This window comes from Aythya ferina (assembly GCF_964211825.1).
Source record: "Aythya ferina genome assembly, chromosome: 12".
Classification (NCBI taxonomy): Eukaryota; Metazoa; Chordata; class Aves; order Anseriformes; family Anatidae; genus Aythya; species Aythya ferina.
The window spans coordinates 14,289,292-14,310,822 of record NC_140308.1 but is presented as its reverse complement, the minus strand read 5'-3'; the positions used below and the strand labels follow the sequence as shown (position 1 = coordinate 14,310,822).

The 21,531-nt window shown below is 35.7% G+C and overlaps 1 protein-coding gene across 3 annotated transcripts in view; it reads left to right on the top strand.

Moving 5' to 3' along the window:
- The window catches only part of DUS2 (dihydrouridine synthase 2), a 23,051-nt gene extending 1,520 nt beyond the window's left edge, over positions 1 to 21,531 (top strand). For 2 of the 3 annotated variants that reach the window (XM_084533299.1, XM_084533298.1), the window contains exons 2-16: positions 12 to 151; positions 1,610 to 1,655; positions 3,984 to 4,075; positions 4,980 to 5,023; positions 5,830 to 5,890; positions 7,473 to 7,520; positions 9,699 to 9,764; positions 11,544 to 11,614; positions 12,108 to 12,194; positions 13,942 to 14,110; positions 15,071 to 15,192; positions 17,675 to 17,818; positions 19,031 to 19,118; positions 19,729 to 19,802; positions 21,033 to 21,531. In XM_084533299.1, the coding sequence (XP_084389425.1) occupies positions 29 to 151; positions 1,610 to 1,655; positions 3,984 to 4,075; positions 4,980 to 5,023; positions 5,830 to 5,890; positions 7,473 to 7,520; positions 9,699 to 9,764; positions 11,544 to 11,614; positions 12,108 to 12,194; positions 13,942 to 14,110; positions 15,071 to 15,192; positions 17,675 to 17,818; positions 19,031 to 19,118; positions 19,729 to 19,802; positions 21,033 to 21,270 (1,473 nt within the window). In that variant the 5' untranslated portion in view covers positions 12 to 28 and the 3' untranslated portion in view covers positions 21,271 to 21,531. The remainder of the gene's footprint in view (positions 1 to 11; positions 152 to 1,609; positions 1,656 to 3,983; positions 4,076 to 4,979; positions 5,024 to 5,829; positions 5,891 to 7,472; positions 7,521 to 9,698; positions 9,765 to 11,543; positions 11,615 to 12,107; positions 12,195 to 13,941; positions 14,111 to 15,070; positions 15,193 to 17,674; positions 17,819 to 19,030; positions 19,119 to 19,728; positions 19,803 to 21,032) is intronic. The other variant, XM_084533300.1, reaches the window with a different exon arrangement.

Here is a 21,531-nt window from a genome sequence, read left to right as displayed (position 1 = left end):
TTCTCTTTCAGACAGTGCTGCAACAGGAATGACGGTGAACACCCCGCTGTGTTTCAGAGGGAAGAACATCCTGGCGCCCATGGTGCGAGTGGGAACCTTACCGATGCGTCTTCTGGCCCTGGACTACGGTGCTGACATCGTGTACTGTGAGGTACGGAGGAGGAGCAGATGAGGCAATTTGAGGACAGGGTTACTGAAAAAATGGAAGGAAAGGAGTAGGCTTGGCTTACTGTGGGACTCTTTCCATATACTTTTCATTTAAAAAATGGAAAAAAAACAACAGAGTGGCTTGAGAGAACCTTTTGAGCAGTCAAGTTTACGGTAGGCCCATCCTTTAGGACTGTTTAATTATTTCAGTTCATTTAGATGTCAGAACAATTTCTTCATGCTCTACTGCTGTTAAGACTACCGTGACACCCACAATAAACAGGGTGCTCAGCTTCAGGTAGCTTCAAAAGTGGCCAAGCAGCAAGACTGGCAGTACTGTGTAAGTACGGATGTCCTGGGACAGCGGAGCAAAACTGGGTGAGAGGGTAGGTCATTCTAAGGTTACAACTCAACCCCAATAAAATGAGATATCTGTATTAATAGAATGGGCTGAAAGGAACTGTCAGAATCAGTCTGAGAGGATCTTTGATCTCTTCTCAGAGAGACAATATGCTGGGTATGATACTTAATTAGTTGACTCTGCTCCATTTGAAAGAACAGTTATTGCTTGATGATGCGGAAGAAATCTCAAAATCCAGTAGTATAGTTAGCACTATGTCAAAATTGGGGATAATAGTGCGTTTTTCTTTTTTGACAGGCAGTAGTAATTTCCCACTTGTCTGTTTTACATTGGGTTAAATGAGACTATACGTTTATTTATTATTATTATTTTTTTAATTTTCTAGGATGTCAACTATAGATTGTATATACAGGAATCACAAATTTACAGAATCTAGTGACGATGCCTTTGACATGTATTAGTATTTGCAGTTAGAGCTCTGTCTTAATAGATTCAGGAACACAGTTCTATCGATTTTTATTTTTTAAGAATTTACTAGATAATATAGAAATTATTTTAGGCAATTGTACGGCAGTTGTGTAGCAACAGAACAGTATTGTGTAGCTTTGTTTTGATACACTGAAACAGAGTTTTCCAATTTTCTTCAGTAAGCTTCAACACAAGGTTTCATTTTAACTTTTAGTAAATTTAGCAAATCTTTAAAGCTTTTGAATTAAGGTAACACAGTCCTATAAACCTTATGTAGGTATTTTGTTTACCTGTGGGTGTAGCCCAGTGGAAACCCACTTCAGTTCTTGAGATGTCTTCTTATAGTATTGTTTTCCCTTTGTTCTCTGGACAATTAATTCTGCTTTTATTTCTAGCTTGGTAGAGAGATATTTGAACTAAATGGATCTTCTAGAACTGTATCAACGTCTCACCTTTCATATTTTACAACTTTGGTTGAGCAATTCACAACAAATGTAAACAAGTATTTAGTTGTTTCCTTTTCTGTATTTGGTATCTCTAGATAGGTATCTTAATAAAATAGAACAACTGTATAGAGCTGGATGGGTTATGTGCTTTTACTTATAATCATTTTATTCCACCCTTTGTTCTCAGGAGCTGATTGACATAAAGATGCTGCAGTGTAAGAGGGTTATAAATGGTAAGCATAGCATTTGTTTTGTTAATATCTGTAAACTTTCTTTCTCGAGTTGAGAAAATAATTACTTTGCTGAAGTAATCGCGTAGGGTTTACAATGAGGTATCAGTACAGACGTAAAATAAGCTTTTGAAGCTCCATTCTTATGCCTGGCTGCTGCTGTACAGTTTCAGACTTTGTTTTCCTTCTTAAGAAATTTTCAGTAGTTCAGCTAATATCCCTCAGGAAAACCACAAACCTTCTGAGGATAGGACTAACCTGTTAGTAGCTAGTAGTTTGGTGTTCTTTCTGGGACCCTAACACAAGCTTCTTCCCTACCTTGTACAGAACAGCAAATATCCACCATTCACTTACGCTATTACAGGGATTTGGTGAGTTTCTTGTAAAGTTTTTGGCTGAGGTCGGGTCAGTGGGTGTGCAGGTACAGGCCTTGGAAAGTTTAGGATGTTAGAATTCTACCTCCTAGAATTATGTCTGTCTCTCTTAACTAAGAAAAGTGGCATTGTTGTTGGAAATCTTAGTAATGTTTCAGCATCATGCTTACTGACAGCAGGTGAGAGAAGTAGCTGGAGTAGGAAGGACAATAAAATTCCAGTACATTGGATGAAGTGCTGAAGGTTTTATCTTTGTGTGTCAAAAAGGCAAGTAATAAATTTTTAATAAGCAGATAACTTTCCTCATTTCTGTGTCTATATGCTGGTTCTAGTATCTAATTTTCTGGTGGTTACTTATGCCATCATAAGAAATAAACAAGCCAAAAACGCTTGTGTGCTTTTGTGTTGTTTTTTGGTTTTTTTTGGTATGTGCTGAAATAAAATCTAATTTCTGGAGAAAAACTACTCATTAGTTACAAAGCACTTTAATTTTTTCAGTGAAGTGTGTCAGCGGCTGTGGTGGTTTCACAGTGATGGCTAGTGAAACTCCACCACACTGCCCTGACACTCCCTCTCCACAAAGGAACGGGGGAGAAAATACAATGAAGAAGGGCTCAAGGGTTGAGATAAAGACAGGGAGATCACTCACCAATTACTGTCATGGGGAAAACAGACTCAGCATAGGGAGTTTAATATGATTTATTGCCTCTTAGTAACAGATCAGAGGAGTGAAAAACTAAAACCAAAAAAAAACCACCTCCCCCCCCATACAGGTCCATATGTACAGCACAGGTCCCTCATGGGTGGCAGCTGCTACCAGACCTGCTCCACCGGGGCTCCTCTCCATGGGCTGCTGATCTGGCCCCAAGTCTGCTTCTGTGGGGGCTCTCCATGGTTTGCAGCCTTGTTTGGGTCACATCCACTTGCTCCACTGGGGGCTGTGCCATATGGTTCATGTTCCATGGCTAACCATGGCTGTGGGGCAACAGCCTCTTCCACCATGGTCCCTTCCCCAGGCTGAAGGGGGCCTTTTCAAGCCTTTGCAAGCCAGTCAAGGGTTGTTTCTCTACTGTTTGCTCACTTTCTCCCAGCTGCTGTTTGGCAGCAGTTTTTTCTTTCCCTTTCTTAAATCTGCTCACACAGAGGCACAAGTAATGTCACTTGTTGGCTCAGCTTTGGCCTGTGCCAGGTCCCTTTTGGAGCCAGCTGGAACTGGCTCTTACCTGATGTGGGGCAGCTGTTGCACTCCTCTCAGAGGCTCCCCCTGCAGCCCTGTTTGCTGCCAAAACTTGCCATGTAAGCCCAATATTGTGGCTAAGAAACACATTAATTTAGACTGTAGTAGAGGCAAGTGCCAGTTGTAAGTCTTTATAAATGTTAGCTGGGACATTGTAGTGTGTATATATATATACTTTAGTCTACTCCAGTAAGGAAACAAGACATACAAGACCTCATTGTTTGCCATTCTACCCTTAAGTTGAAGTCTGTGGACTAGTTTTGGCCTAACACTATTTTCACAGGCAAGTTCTTAAATGGATATCTTTTGAGCCCTCCATAAATTTTAGAACAGCTGAGTGGGATGAGAAACAGTTGTTGTGTCCCTGGCAGGGAACAGAAGCCAACCATAAATCCACTTTCCATTCCAGCCCCTTCCCAAAAATGGTAGCGTTATGTTCATTCATCCTGGCTGATTCATCTTCAGATATGTTCTGGTGCTGTTGCTTCCCAACAAACAGGCTGTGGGGATGATTAGGGAGTACTATGGGAGGGAGACTGCAGTGTGCAAGAAATGTGTTCGAAGAACTTTTGGGAGATAGGGTGCCATTAGTTGGACTGTACATAGAAGTTTTATTTGATAGCATTTCATTTATATAGATGCTGTGTTGTCGTATGTCTTCCTTTATGATTACATCTGTATATTATATTTTGCCTGTTTTGTGTTTCTCATTTCATGTAGAAGTACTTGAAACAGTGGACTTTGTTGCACCAAATGAAAGAGTTGTTTTCAGAACTTGTGAAAGGGAGAGGCACTGCGTTGTCTTTCAGATGGTAAGAAACCACCAGCAGGTACTCTTTTAATACCAGTTAAACGAGGTAGCGCTAGTAACTCTGTAAGTCTAAAAGAGCTGTCTGTAATTCACCTATTTATACCTTGATGCTTCAGCTGGAGATAAAATTTCACACCAAATATGTTGCAGATTTCTAATCTGTTGGTACACACACAGTCGACGTGCTGCAGTATAAGTTCTCTATACAGCTGGTTTCAGAAGACATGATTAAGATGAATTATGTGCTCTGTGAAGGCATCTTGGTTTTGTAATCAGTATCTTTGTTATGTTTCCAAACATATAAGTACCAAAAATAAATTACCCTGATGCTTGATCACATGCTTAAATCTTACACTGTGAAGAATTTCACTGGAAAGACTAAAAGAAATGACATTGTTTAGTCTGGATAAGAGAGTATTAGTATCTGCATTAATGTTGCACAAATAGATTAAAGGCTGCTAGAGGGAAAAACAATTTGTTTCTTTGAATGCACTGCATATAAGACATGTTGGAGGAAGGAGCATTAGACAATAAATGACTTTTCTCAATGGTAATGATAGCTCTGGAATAAGCTGCCTGTAAACGCTATTAAGTCCTTATTAGTGGAAATTTTTAAGAACAGGAAAAATAAATATCTATTTGGTGATCAGCTAAGAATGTTTGATACTGTTTTAGGTCAGGAATGTGGACTGACCACTCAAGATCTCTTTTTGTGTCACTTTTTGTTGTTCAGTGGTTGACATGCATTAGCTGAATGTTTTTGCTATCTGTTGGGCTGTGAATGAGTCTATGTTACTTTGGACTAAATGCTTAGAGCAAATAATAGTTTTATACACATGGAAGTGAACTTATTTTTTATTAATTTGATGCTATTTTATAATTATACACTCTTGTTTTTCCAACAGGGTTCAGCAGATGCTGAAAGAGCCTTGGCGGTAGCTAAGCTTGTGTAAGTCATCTTCTCTCAGCCCTTTCCCACTCTGGGTTTGCATTTTTTTTTGTTGGTGATTGTGGTGTGTTTTGTTGTTGTTGTTTTGTAGAGAGGAGTTATTCTGGAAGACAAATGGTAATGATTGAGAGGATCAGGGTAGATCTTGATAGGACCCTTAATATATTTAAGAAAAGTTCTGTAAGACTGCAACTTCTATTTAAAATAATTTGTACTCAAAGTAGCAGCTGCATAATTTCTATACTGGGATTGAAGGCTTTCTTCTAGTGTAGTAGCTGTGTCCTTGATTTTTCCAGTGTGAAATTTTGCTGGGTTTTACACACCCGCTAACAAAACTAATATGGCTCCTAAAATGGCTTCTGTAAATGGCTCCTATTTTTTTATATTTTGAAGCACACAGTACTGTGCATAAATGCAAAATACATCTCCATCCTATTTGAAAGGTATTTTGAAGCCTGTGTTTCAAAGAGATGAAACTTTTAAGACTTATTTTGTTGACACTGGTGAATTTGGTGGTTGATATGGTGAGTATCAATTAATTCTATGTAAATGCATTTAAGATGAGTATTTGCAGCTTCTGCACAACCCTGGTCATTGAAACCTGTGGGCAGATGGTTGTTCAGACCACTGATAAAGTAGATAATTTACATAAATGAGAAGCTGAAAATTCAGAAGATCAAATAAAAACTTAACCTTAAATTCACATTTAAGCCTTATAACGATGAAAACAAGCTTCCCAGCAAGATACCTGTTTCCTGATCCTTGTTCTCATACGTTGAAATACATTTTTGGTTCTTCTCTTTCAGAGAGAGTGATGTAGCTGGCATTGATATCAACATGGGCTGCCCAAAAGAATATTCTACTAAGGCAAGTAGCTTTTGATTATTCTTAACTACTTTTCTTCCTTGTGTGGGGTGTGAAATAGACGTACTGGTTTTCTGAGTTGAACAAATTAAAGCAGTAAAATTTTCATGCACATACTTATCTGTATTAAAGAGACAGAAGGACAGATTATATCTTGAAATTTTGGAACAGAAGAACCAAAGAGCTGTAACAATTGTAGGTAGAGTATATAAGAGATGGCTGAAGTATTTTTTCCATCACCAAGATTGCTTTTTGTTTGGAGCATATAATGAGTGTAAGAACAGTATAAGACACGTTTCAGGTATCTTGTATCTTCACTTGAATAGTTCATACTGTTCCAGCCTGGATCTAACAGTGGTCGATGTTGAATGTACCAGGAAATGGTACAAGTAAGTCATAAGATGAATCAATTCACAGAGGAATTTTCTCTTTCATTACTTTCAGTTTTGTAGATTGGCTTGCACTCTGAAGAAGAATTACTTTTACTCTTGTAATATTTAATTTAACTTGTAACTTCACCCATGTAGATTTCTAGTTTTTTTTTCCATTTGAATCCCATTAACTTTTTTTTTTGTTTCAATGATAATGTCTGAAAATGACATAGTGAGTTATGCTGAAAATAAATATTACATTCTTTTAAAACTCAAATTTGAATTTCCCCTTGTTCTGGACCTTTTTATTTATATATTTAGATTCTGTTGCTTCTGAGCTTTCCATGTATTTTGCCAGATGGCACTACAGTGCTTTGGTAACACCATTTTATATCCAAAGCCATCTGACAAAAAAAATGGTGTTACCAAAGCACTGTAGTCATGCTGAGGACATGTTAAATTTGTAGTGATCTGCTGGTATTTCCAGTACTGTTTTAGTTAGCCTTTTCTATTTTCTTTTATATTGTAGCTAAATAAATGGAAGATGATTTTATCTTTCTGCAGAGTCATAATTAAGAACAAAACAGCAAAACAACCGTCCTGCATTAGGGTGAAAGATCAAAAATTCTGCCAGTAGTATTGGGTCAAAAAAAAAGTCATGCAATTTTTAACTTATTTCTTATGACTGCCTATTGACCTCCAGATCTATGCATGCAGATGGAATGTTGCAGAAAGAACAGCCCAAATATTAAATTATTAAAGTGTTTCTAATATATTTAATCCAGCCACTTAGTTTTTGTTTACCTGCTTTTCTAAGTTCAGAGTGTGTAGGCAGAAACTGCTGACACCAAGACCTCTCAAACATGAAGTGGAAAGCTAAAACAATACCTCTGTCCTGCTGTGACTTAATGAGTAGAAAACAGATAATTAAAATTGCTAAAAATGTCTTTTTGAAATCCTGTCTGCTCCATAAAGTAATGGGAGCAAGTTGGCGTCCTGAATTACTGCTTAATTATCCTGATACATTTCTAGGAAATGTTTCACCAGACTGTTCACTAATGCTCCTGCATTTCGTATTTTGCCATTTTCTACTTTCTTTGGCTAATAAGCAGTGGATTTTTGCTGTGATCTGCTATTAGGTAAAATAATTGAGTTGAAAAACATTTGCGTTTTTCATGTTCCTAGTGTGTAACAGTTCCTGTGTGTTTTCCCAGGGTGGCATGGGGGCAGCACTGCTATCTGATCCTGACAAAATTGAGTCTGTAAGTATCACCTTGTGGGTTTTAAACTGCCTTGAAAAGTGCTACATGTAGTGCTTTACTGGAAGCAAGGATGAATGCATAGAAGACAAATTTGTAAAAGCTAGAGTAGAATAATCAGTTTTGAATATTAAAATTAAAAAAATATATATTAAAATAGATGTGTGTATGTATATTCCTAAGGACTTCTGGGCTTCCTGATACTGAGCAGTCTGCACACTGCTCTGGGTTTCCAGGGTCGTTCTCAGCAAGTATGTTTTATTTTCCTTTCTCTTTAAAGACTTGGTACTTCCTAGTTTGATGAGTAGACTGCTCACTTTGTCCTGCTTCCCTATAGCTTATGGCTGTATCCACCTTCAGAGCTCCTGAGGGCAGTTGTAGTTTACAGTTCCCTATCTCTTTTTTCCAAAAGCAAAAGCAGAATCGGGTAAATGTTACTATCTGTGGAAAGTCAGTTAACAGGACAGGCAACAGAACTGGAACCAGAACCTAAATTTTTGAGACCTATATGGTATTCCATGAAGTAGGTAACATGGATGATACTACCTAGAGTTAAATTGGAATTGATGTACGAAGTGATGAAGCCTGAATGAAATTTTTAGGAGTGGGACCTGAGAGGAAAGTATATGGCAAGCTGGAAGTAAGTCTGGCAAAAATACTTCTCATAGGAGTGAGAGGCAGTTGGAAAGATAATTGCTAACAGATTCCCTTCCACTCCTTAGCCATTATATTTTGTTTTGGTATTCTTCAGTAGAACAGGAAGCTTGAACTTCAAAAAGTTGGAAATATTTTTTTTAATGTAAGGTGTTAATAAGCAGCAAAATCATAGTACTGAAATTACTCTTAGCCACATGCAAAGGGATAACTAAGCTTATAGCCTACAGAAGATGTTTGAAATTGCAGCTCCAAATCATTAATCTATGTGAATAAAAAGCATAAGATGTTTGTTCTTGTATCAGAATCCTTAATGAGACTGACACTGAAAGCTTATTACATTTAAGATAAGATTGTGAAAATAATATACTGAAAATGTTTGGAAAATGAGGTCATCTCAGTTTCATTTATGTGTAAAAACAAAAAAAAAAAAAGAAAAATTAAAAATACTGAAGAGGTTTTTTTTGAGAGCTTTCTTATTTATTTTTTTTTAATCAAGAGAATGCTATGGAGGAAAGTTTGGAAAACACTAATTACTTCCCAGCTGTTTTAAGCATAAGAATTTGCATGTGCTAAGTATAAAAGCTCAATTCTGTATTGGGAACCTAATAAGTACTGTAGCATTAAATAAAATTCAAGTTTCATTTATATGCACAACTCTGAAATAAATAATTTACCTGCAGTTCAAGCTGTATTATACAGGGGAATTGCACTCAGTAAAATCACATGTATGATAATATCTCAAAAAACAGTTAAAAAAACCAGTATTTTTTCAGTAATAGCCAGGATCAGCTGCTTTCCACTCTCCTGTCTAGGGAGCTATTGAGTTTCTGGTGCCATTTTCCCATAGAATATACTTGCATAAATCAAAGTACTCCTTTATAGTCATATAGTGATTTTAGATGTGTATAGGCCGTTACGTGGCCCTTTTGTTTAAATATGGTCTGTTGGACTTGAATTTAGCCTCTGAAAATAATATTCTTTCCATAGCTTAGTTTTTTAATAGTTAAACTAACAACTACTCAACTGTTCATTTATTCCAAGTTTGTTTTAATGAGTAAAATGTGCTTTGTGTTAAGCATGGAATTCGGTTTACAATTTTTGTTTTTATTAGAAGATTCAATGACATTGCTTAATTTTTTTCCCCTCTTTTTTTTCCATCTTGAAGGCTTTCTTCTCTCAAAAAAAGCTCTTTTTAATGAATACTCACATGCAGTTTTCATAAACTTACAACTCAAATATGAAAAGACTATGGAAACAATCTCATGAAAATGAAATTTTGCACTTCGTTTTGAAGTGATTGGTGTTTACAGTTCACCTATTAAAAGCAGCATTCATATTTACCAGCTAAAATGTTATACTCAATTAGAGATTGTATGTGTTCTTTAAGCACTTAAGATTCTTTCTAGAGGTACAATAACTAGTGTTATATTGTTCTAATTTCATTGCATATTCAAGAGAGAAGGAAGAGTTTTATTCATTACTCTTTTGGAATCACATTTGTCTTTTTTTTTTTTCCCTTTCCAGATACTGACTACTCTTGTTAAAGGAATTTGTAAGCCAATAACCTGCAAAATCCGCATTTTGCCCTCAGTAAGAACATAAATCATCATGAAGTTTTGTATTTTTGTTTAATATTACGATGAAAAGTCAGTTATAATATATGGAAATTTAATATGTTGAAATTTTAGCCCCATTATTGTGAAACAGCTTTTGGAATTATAATTTGTTTGGGATGCCAAAGTTTCTCCTCTAATTGAAAACCTCAAGACAACATTAGATGTCTACACACAGTCTTATTCTACTGGATTCCAAGCGCGGATACTTCTATATAACATACACGTATCTTAGTCCTGTTTATTGTAACCCACTGAGTTAATCCCAAAGCCTTTGCTGATGGATAAGCACTGAAAGAAAAATAAAAAGGAAAAATGTACTGTTATTGTAGAAGATTGCCAAATATGGAATTGATTGAGAGTAATATCGTGTACATAAGCACAGTGTGGCGACCTTTGAATTTCTTGACAGTCTGCATGAAGTTTAAACTGAAGGGGAAGACAAAGCCTTACTGTTACTTCTCCAACTTCCAAAATCCACTTTAACAAAGATTTCACTAATGAAATTGTTTGCAACAGTAACTGCCTGTGCTCTAGAAACTACTTGTATTTTATGCTGCAGGGAGACTTTTAATGTCTTGATTCCTGATTTACTCCACATGTAAAGACAGTAATAAGTACTACAAATGATACCCAACTTAGAAACAATTCCTGCAGCCTTTTTAGAAGCTGTTTGATAGATTGAGCACTGAAATTGCTAGTTTATATGAAGAGATTTATAATCTTTCCCGGAAGCACTGTCTCCATCACAATTTTAGAATGACATTTTCTAGATAGATTCTTGGGTACAATCCTTCATTTCAAGAAGATTGTGGTGGGACTTTACTTTGTTAAAGCTGTTGCATTTTGCACTGTCAGTGTTTTTCTAAAATGTAACAATTAAGAATAGAGCAAAAATACCTAGTTCTTTTTTTTTTTTTTTTTTTAATAGCTGATATAGTTCCATTATTACTATTTTTTTGTTGAGTCCCTTTCAAAGTTTGTAAAGCTCCAGGAGATGATTTGCCTTCTCTTTAAGTGACTGATTATTTTTAAAATCTGTATGTGATTACCTGTTTATTTACTTTGCACATGAACTGGAAAGATAGTTCTGTAGATGGATGAACTGTAACTCAGCTAGCTACTGTTCAAAAGTAATTTGCATGTGCACTTAATTATATGAACAAATGAACCCTGTGTGAAAAGAATCACTAACTCGGTGTAAGATGATTATTTTTGAAGTACTGCCTAATAGTATTAAGCCAAAAAGCTGGCACCTCTCCTTTACATTTCTACAGCCACCACAGGCTTTGTTTCCAGCTGCTTTTGCATAAGGTGTCTCCAGTCAGAACAGCAGGTGGGCTTCTGTCTCTATATCCATGCCACCTGGTAGGTGTCGCATTTTTCAAACACTGCTATTTTGTGATGGGCCACAGATTGCTCTCCAGCTTTTGAAAAGAAAATTGGCCTCTTTCCGCCCCCCCCCATGTCTCCAGAGCTGCAGAGTTATACAAGACAGGCTAATTCAGCAGTGTGCCAACTTTTTCTCTTTAAAGATGTACTTACAGCTTCCCTTTCTCCCCTGCATCTCGGTTCTTTCATTGAAGTATGTATTAAATAGGTATGCATATTGGGAGATGCTGTTGAAGTACAGGAATCATATCCTTAATGAAAGAACAGTATTTCAATATTTGTTTGTGCAATAACATGATGGTTATCACATGATAATTGTTTCTTCTCTGTAAACTAAGATCATGTCATTCCTCTTATCCCTCAGGTTGAGGACACCGTGAATCTAGTGAAGAGAATAGAAAAAACTGGTATCGCTGCCATTGCAGTCCATGGAAGGTAAATGTGTTTCAGGAAAGTGTGTTACATTTTTACTAGTTTTCTGGCAAATGTAGCACAGTAAGGTATGACTCAAGTAAAACTCTACATTTATTATGTACTTCTGATTTCAATTGCTAGATAAATCAATCTTTTAGAAAACCAATACAGTAATTAGGGAATGGATCTATTTGGTGCTATTGAACTATTTGCAGCTATTTTCCTAAAATTTTAGACTCGGTCAAGACCAAATAAAAATAAAATTATGTGTCTAAAAACCCTGCTTATCTGGATATGGAATTAGAGTAGGAACATTTTAAAATGCATTTGATTTAAAATAATTATATATAATTATATAAACTTATAATTTTTATATATAATTTATAATAAGATATACATTAAATGAGTACAAATAAGTACGTCCAAGTAATCTTTGAGTTATTTCTGCTGTGAGCTAAGTGTGTACAACTTCCATAGGAAATCTTTGGTCTTGTCTTTTTTCTTTTTTGGAAAGGAAGAAGGAGGAGAGGCCTCAGCACCCTGTCCACTGTGATGTGATCAAAGCCATATCTGAAGCAGTCTCCATTCCAGTAATAGCAAAGTAGGTTGTACTAATCAGCTGATCATTACAAGATGCCTGTACCTAACATAAGTTGTGCTCGTGCAGGAAAATGAAGGTTCTTCATGTGGAGGCAAACAGAAATATTATCTCTAAATCTAAATGCAGTTATCAGTGATGGAACATTGCCTTGGGAATTACAACTGTATCTCAGGTTTAGTTTTAAAAGTCCTTGTATGCTTCAAAAAATTACTGCTTTTCTGCGTCACAGCCTATCCTATGCAAGTTGTTTCTAACTGCATCCAACAGCTGAATTTTCTGTGATTTTTAAGCCATGTGCAGTGACTGGTTATAACCATACCACTGTGTGTCTTGAACACTTTGCACAGTAGAGCTCATCTGTCCCACTGCTCATAAAGTGTTACATATTGTGGTGTCACAGTTTTCCCTAACACCTGCTTAGCCTACAGGCCTGTTGGCACCGAACCTGACTGCTTTTATTGATAGATCCTTTGGTTACTCTGATGATAAAATGAGGAACTCATTCTTATAAAAGTTTAGCCACAAACAGGTATCTCCTGCTTCCAAAATTGCTCTTAAAGGTAATGAAAAGCACCAGACTGCCCTGATTGTCTAATTGACATCTTTGTATGTTTCACCTGTTTGTTAGTGGCAGTAGAATCTCCTTGGCCAGAGCAGCTGTGACTTAAATAAAGTTCTCTTGATGTCACGTTTGCCTGGAAAAGCTGTGACTCTGCAAACCGTACACTTGGATCAGGAATTTGGGAGTAGTTTCCTTGTTCACATGTCTGTGTAGAAAATAAATAGAAAGAAAAAGTGTTTGCTGTTGGAAAGTCTGTTTGTGCACTGGACAAAGGAAATAATCCATGTTAATAGTCTTTGCTATTCCTCTTTTCAGTATCTCACCCCCTTTTTGAGTTTTCAGAATAATTCTTTTAAAACATGGAATTCAGAAGAAAGCAAAATTCACATTGAGTGTTGCAGATAATCATTTGCATGCCTGATTAAAAGATGAGGCTAACAATTTTTCCTAGATTTTTTTGCATGTCACAGATAAACCAACTCTGTATGAGTACTTTCCATTATGAAGAAGTGTGCCACTGAGATGCAAAAAAAACAGAAGTTTATTGTTGATGAATTGCTTCTAATTAGTCAGTGTATCAGTTTACTTTCGTGCAAGTGTCCCAAGATGCTGAAATTACCTTTCTATTTTTTTTATGGTTTATCTGAGAAGAAGGATGTGATCTTTGTTTTAAATCTACTTCCTTAGACTTTTGCCTCTCTAAACAAATATAAATGTGCTACTTAAGAATCCTTCTTATAAAATATATATATGATCTGTGATACTTGAAACTGGCTGTAACTTACTTGGCTAGTATTTTGAGTGGCTTAAGTTTGGTTAGCCAATATACAAAAATTAATAAAAGAAATTAGATTGGTGAATAATTAGATTAGTTTTCAACCTTTTAACATTGAAGTGCTCTTTGATCTGTAAGTACTACTTGTAGCTACTCTTCTTGCATTATTACTAGAACAAAAATAGAAGGATGCTGTCCATACTAAAAAAAAAAATTGTATAAAATCAATGTGTTAATGATCATTGCTAACTTAGGCCAGACCCATTTGTTTTCTTATATTTGAGATGGTATCCTTGAGCACAGTGCTGCCATTAACAATGTAATGTCCCATTTGAAAATATGAGGTATGTTATAGTATATATAATAACAAATAAAACTTTCTGGAGCATAACACTGATGTTTGTTTGTAGTGGAGGCTCTCATGACTTCATCAAAGAATATATGGACATTGAGACCTTCCGGAAAGCAACAGATGCCTCATCCGTAATGATAGCTCGTGCTGCCATGTGGAACCCATCCATTTTCAGAAAAGAAGGCCCTTTCCCCTTGAAGGAAGTTATGCAAGATTACATCAAATATGTATGGTGGTCTTCTTTTTTTTTTTTTTTTAATATTTTACTTGTAATTAATATTGTTTAGAATTTATTCCAAATCTTACCATGGTATCTTAACTCCTCTTATTTTTAGAGACATAATCTCTGTTAATATCTTAACATACTGCATATGATGTGAGTCTTGCAAGTGAACTGCTGCTTCTTCTGTTTTGATGTGTTCAGTAAAAAACGAAAATCCAGAAATCGCTCAGAAAACAAGTTTTCCTAGTGGTTATTTTCTTACATACCACGCCTTTTAGCGTGGGAATAGTTTTTTTGGGAACAGTTATGAGATTTACCTCTAAAAATGTCTAGAAATTTGAAAAGCCAATGATAGGTATGGCAACTCTTGATGCTGTTAGTACAATTAATACTGAACAGAAAAGTGAAGGAGTATTAAGTATTACGTTGCTGTTAGATTCGTTTTTAGAAGTTAATTGCCTATCACAAATACTGTCAAGAATGTTTAGCAGCTGGGAAGCAAAGGCAATGATGTGTCAAAGTAATGCTGTATTGCAGTATTATAGCTTCATTAATTGAATCATCTATCACGCAAAGTTGCTGGATCATTCAAAATAGAGTGCTTTTAATGGCAAAGCAGGAAATAAATTGAAAATCTGCAGATTTGATCATGTCATCAATTCATTTTTTTCTGAAGATATGGACTGTCATTAACCAGTTACTTATTAAAAATATTACTTCACTAGTCAAATCTGTTAACTTATAACCTGTTTCTTCATAAGCATATAAATAAGTTGAATTTCCTTTTGTGAGAACATGCCAAAATAATCAAGATATACTCATGTTAATTAAGTTATCTTGAATTGAGGAAACTCTACACTGCTTTTAATTTCAGAAATAGTTTTGAAGTTCATCAAGTGTAATGAGGATTACACAAGAGAAATTTGTTTGGTGTATTTTAATATATTTTGTTTTTCTCCTTCAGGCAGTGAGATATGATAATCACTATACCAACACGAAATACTGTTTGTGTCAGATGTTAAGAGAACAATTAGAAACTACTCAGGGCAAGAAGCTGCATGCTGCACAGTCCACACAGGAAATCTGGTAAGCATGTACTTCTGAAATAGGAATTGTCTCTGCCAGACTTGCAAACCAGTTCTGTCTGTAGCACTGTCTTGGCATATAGACCCTCAGAAAAAGTTGGGGGAAAAAAAAAAAAAAAAAAGCAGTTGCTAAAATGTGGAGCACTACAGTAGCACTTTCCAAGTTTCCTCCATTCTCAGGTGTTAAAACTTTAACCCTAATACTGTCTATATATTTGGCATACTAATGTGAGAGGCACATCACTGAGTGATAGGAATTTATCCAATATTTGCATGAACTAATTAATTCTTAAAAAAAAAAAAAAAAATCTAAAAAAATTAAGTTTTGCTATTTTCTAGAGGTAGTTTGGAGGTTAGTAGGTTGGAACTTCTGAGATTTTTATAAACTTTTCCTGTGCAAGTGGGGTTTTTAATATTGATGGGATTTTTATGGTGAGATGTATATCTTGAAGGACCACTTAGAGATGATCTCAAAGCAATATATGAAGGTAGCCTGTATGACACTTGCATATATTTTTTTTTGTGCTGCTTTGCATACCTGAAATACCAGAACTGAATATGACCTCCTTTTTGAGGAAATACAGTAGCTTTGTTGAAGTTCTTTGTCCTAGATTTCTGAAATGATCTCAATGAAATTTCTGGAATGGGGAGGCAAAAAAGGAAGAAGGAAAAAAATGTGAGAAACAATACAATAGATGTTAAATTCACACAGAATGGAGGGGAGTTCAAATTTGGACCCACTCGAACTGAACAAAGTAGAGGTCTGAGCTTGCCTATGTCATATCCACGTTGCATGCCACAATTATTCTGCTGATTGAAGGAGGGGAAGTTTTTTGGTTTTTATGAAATACAGTCTGAGACTGTTTATCTTCCATGTAGGAAACTGGAAAGAAATGTTGAAAGCTTGAAATATTTTGCAAATTGAATTATTGTTGTCTAGTGAGACCTAATCAACGTTCTGTTCGCATTTAAAATGAATGTAAATGTTTGCAGTCCTTCAGTCTGTTTACTGTGATTTACCAACTCTATAAACACTGCTGCCCACAATTGTTCTGTATAAAAGGAGCTAGCCTCTGTTAATCATAAAGGAGCAGTGGAACGTGTAAACAACACTTAAATTTTGCAAGATATTTTTCACTTTTGCAATTAAGTAGTTGAACAATATTTAGTATAGTAACTTGCTGTCTTTTTGCATATAGTTTTATAATTCCGTTAAAGAAATGTAGCATAGATTGCAACTACCTTCTACAACTTCAAATAAATCATAGTCAAAAGGGTGGTGGGGTTCTCTACTGCATTAACGGTAATGCATATTATGTAAAGAAAAGAAATTGTAAAGTAAGAGTCAAGCCTTTAAACAGGTAATTAGAAGAGGTACAGTTTATGCACATAAATACTTTATGGAGGTCTGGGGTAAAGTTTTTGGTTTTATTTGCTATGCCTAGTGATGCTTTAGGGGCTTCCAAAGTTGAACACAAGCATTTTTGTACATGGGATGCATTACCATGTTCAAAATTGGCTTAAGTAGCGCTGACTGCATAAGAGAGGGGCAGAAAAGAGTGCCTCTTAGAAACTGGTTTTATCAATTTTCATCTGCGGACTCAAAGCCTTCTAACCACTGTTTTAAATAGTCTGTTTAACCTTCAGATAAAAGAATAACTTTCAGTTATTTAAGATTAGCCTATAGGTTGCCAGACAAAAATGTTACTTAACACTGCTGCCTCGTGGTGGGGATAGTATGTTACAGCCATTTGAGATTTTAATCTCAGTACTGAACTCAAGAGAAAACCTGCTGCATTTCAGACAAGTGTTTGCGTACCAGTACATAATGAGCTGCCTTCTCTTCACTCATCAAGCATCACTCAGCATTATTCAGCTTCAACACTTTTCCATTTAGAGCGCTGACAATGGTCTAGTGTCCAGAATTCATTTTATTGTTGAACAGATTCATACCAATGAGTACTCTCATAACTCATAACATTCAGCAAGTAAGTTTGCCAGTGCTGCAGGTTATATTGTTCTCTTTGGAAAATGAGGAGTATCGGTTTTTCAGCGTAGATGGAGCCTGCCATGGATGTAAAATTGAAAATTATTTGAGGCACTTGCCATTGACCCAAATCCTAGTTTCTTCCCTTGCTTTGGGACTTGCAAATAATATTCAAATTGAGCTAATAACTTGAATGGACATTGCAGGACTTGTATTTCTTATGGTTCTGCCAGAACTTTCAGATTGCTAATTAAATATATAATGCTGGAAATGACAGCGTTCTGCTTGTAGCTCAAGTATGTCTTAAGAGACATGAAGGAGAAACAATATAATGTCACTGAACAGAAAATAGCCATACTTCCATGCAATTCTCTGTACATGTATACTTTATTTAAATACAACTGGTTTCTATACTTTTTTTTTTTTTTTTTACTCTGTCATAATGGGGTACAAAAAGCAAGCTGATCTCCAATACAAAATAATTCTGTTTCAATAGCGAAGCCTTTGAAATGGCTGATTTCTATGAAGAAACAACAGCTATTTTCGAAGCAAAGAAAACATCTCTGGAAACTAAGATACAAGATGATGATGACCAGATAGAAGATCCAGATGTAATAAAAATGGCTGTTAGATTTGACAAGTAAGTATGCAAATTTATTTTATTCAACTTTTTTTGCATCTGTAAATAAAAAGTATGAATTTGGCAACGTTTTACAGTTTCTAGGAAATAACAATTTGTATAACAGCATGTACTGAGTGCATTTTTATGAAGCAATTAGTGTACATTGTTATGTAATCACTAGCATCACTATTCTTCCTGTGCTATTTGGATGTTATGAGTTGTTCGTGTTTTTTAGTTTCAGGCTTCCCAAGACTCAGTAAATTTGTTAAAAGTGTGAGTGGCTTTAAGAAAAAAAAACAAAACATCTGTATATAAAAAATTTTGAATATACAAAGGCATAGAGTTCATTAATTGTTTTGTGGAAATTTGATTAAAACACAATTTTTTAATAGAAAAAGTCCAGCATAAATTTCAGAAGTCTATTCCAAGCAGATAACTTATCTGCAGCCTGCTAAACATGTTCCCATCGTCAGTTATTCATTGAGAAACTAATTCATGAGATTATGTACAACATTATTTTAAGTAACTTCTGGCTATAATCTGAGGCGTATAGAATTGCTGTTACTTTACATGTTATATCCACCCTGCTATTACGTCTATCAACCTGCTCAAGAAGAGTACTATATAAAGTGCTCCACAAATCCATTCATACTGCATTAATAGTTACAGGGTATATTACATGGCTCCCTTTGGACAGAATACAGTGTTTTACTGTATTTTTTCTGCCAAGTACAAGGAGTATTTTGATATTAGCAACTGAATCGATACCTACCTTTGCTACGATTATTTATTTGATGACTGTATTATTTTGTAACAGAAGCAGTTTTTGTTCTTTATTTTAATGTTTCATATTGTGTTGTTGCTTATAATAAATAGTATCAAGCTGTATTTCTACTCTGTATCATAGATTTAGTTAGAATTTCCTTTCTGGTCACTGTTTTTTCTCCTGTATTATTACAGGATGTGAATGTTTAAGAAAAATAGTTAATAGAAGAGTTTAGGTTTTATTTTAGGTGCTAGGTCAGACATGCTACTTTAACTATCTAATAAGGAAGTGGTATTTTTCTCATAATTTGAGCTGTGAAAGTAAACCACAAAGAATAATGTGCAGAAGCAATATAATGAGTAGCCCTTATTTTGTTTAATTATTGAGCTGTCTGTTTTAAAATAGATTTGTTTAGTAAGTAAACTCTAGGCACAGTTGTTGACCACAATTTTTTTTCTGTCTAGGCGAGAATATCCACCGCAAATTACTCCAAAAATGTATCTTCTGGAATGGTGTAGGAAAGAAAAGCATCCTCAGCCTGTTTATGAAACTGTGAGTCAATCAAAAGAACCCTTTCAGCCCTCTTCCCTGTCTATAAAATTGTTATTTTAAGACTTGGGGTAGAAAGAAATTAGCTTTATAGTGTGACGTAACTATTAAGTAAGCTGCTTCAGAAACGGTAATAAATACATACACACACGCACATATATATACGAAAGTAGCTTATTTTATTATAAAAAAGTGAAAGCCAGACCTTCAGTCCAGCTTCAACTGAGTTGTGAAAGAAGTTGCTGTAGTTATAGCTTTTTACACAGGAGTCTGTGTCCAAGTTTCTTTTACTTCTGTGAAGTAAAGAATTTGGTTTCAGGATGTTTTCTTCTGTTACTGGATGCTGTTATAGGTAGGAACTAGACTGTATAGAAGCTTGGTTGGTTTGTTTTTTACTTGTTTGTTTTTCCTGTAAAGCAAAAGTGTTTGCAGTTTGGACAACTTTTTTTTATATATATGCTAAATATACAAGATTAAATTTTTAGTCTGAATTACAGTAATTTTAATGGCTTTACTTAATGTGGTCTTAAGAGTAACAAAGAACTTTGACAACCTTTGTTGTATAAATGACATGACTGTTTTTGACACATCCCTTTTGATTCTTTATCTCCAGGTTCAAAGACCACTGGATAGACTGTTCTGTTCAGTTGTGACAGTAGCTGACCAAAAATACAGATCAACTCTGTGGTAAGTCATCCTTAATGTTTTTTTTTTTGTGGCTGTATTGTAACTGTTTAATGAAATACTGCTTAAAATTTGCAATGAAAGGCTACTCTGGTTCACAGCTGTGACATTAGTAAAAGTCAGCTAAACAATACCTCTTAAAGCTACCTGTAGGAAAAAAATTCTGAAAATTGAATGTGACGAGGGAGTAAGCTCAAATAAACCATTACTGATTTTAATTCACCTATTACATTAGCCCACAATTCTAGTGGAAGGGGAGCACATAGGTGACCCAATTTAATTGTGCCTATGAAGAGTGCAGTGACAAACCAAAGGTGGCAGAGGGGACATTTGGAGGAGGCAATGTCTTCAGCCACTACAGCAGATCCATTTTCAGTAATAAGTCAGGATTAGGTGTCCCTATACAGCAAAGTAGAAGAAAGTTCAGTGGCATCTCAGAAATCACAGTTGATCAACAGTAACATCCAGTGCTGATCTAAAGTTTCATGGCAGTATTTTATGCTGTCGTCTATTAATACTGGTGTTGACTTCAGGCATTTGCACCTAAGTTGAACTGGATTTAAATGCACAGTTAGAGCTCCAACATTGGACATATTAAGGAAGATAAATGCACACAACAGTTACTGGTGTTTCCAGGATTCCTGTTCAGAGACTTTAGGAAGCTAAGCTCAGATGATGTGAAATGTTGAGAAGAAAACATTTTCAAATTCTGAATTCGAATTTCACAAATGTGTAATCTGCAGTCAGTCCCTCATGGAATTGAGAGAAGTTTTTTTATTACGGAACAGTTCCTTCTTATGTCAGCATCAGTGAGTGAACTTGTATGCCTACCAGAGATACTTGGGCCTGAGTGTCTTTTCAGAAAGTGATCCTTCAGTACTCAGTTTTGTTTAGAGATCATATTTGCAGAAGTCAACTTATCTGAGGATTGCAACCGCTTGGGCCAAACACGTGTTGACTTCATATCTTTGAAATGAAGAGTACTTGAGACACAAGACCTGATGTAGTATTCCTAGAAAACCTATTACTATCAGCAGTGAGAAATCAACATTGACACCTAGCAAGATTCAAATTCTTCTTCTGGAGCTGATCTATTTTTTCTTCTGCTGTGAGATGACTACAAATACTGTTTATTTCATGATGTTGCATCAGAGACAGGAAATGAATTGTGTTTCAGGAGTGTAGAGACTTCGGTTTCTACTTTTACCTGTGCTCTGTCTGCTTGCTCTTCAGGGACAAGTCAAAGAAACTAGCAGAACAGGCTGCAGCTATTGTCTGTCTGAGAACACTGGGTGTCCCAGAGGGAAAGCTGTGTGAGGGAGAAAACCACCTGATAAACAAACGCAAGAGGGAAGACCTGGAGCACTTGAATAACAGAGACCATGGAAAAGATCTTGCTGAGCCTTCCCACAAAAAAGCTAATTTTACTGAAGAAACTTCTGACATGAATGTGCCTCAGATGCCACGGTAGCATGGAGATCAGAGGTTTCAGGCAGCTTCACAGAAGCTACAAATAAACTCCTGTTTGTATATCTTGCTGTACACATTTCGTTTGGATTCTCTGAGAGATAAATTCCCCAGGTGTGAAAGATGCCAGTAAGATGTTTACTATTCACCACCCACTGTCCCTGTGGTGCCTTTCAGACTGGATAAATTAGCAGTTTGATTTTAGAGAACATTGAGAATATTATCCCAAACAATAAATTTTTTAATATCAGATGCTTTCAAGGCT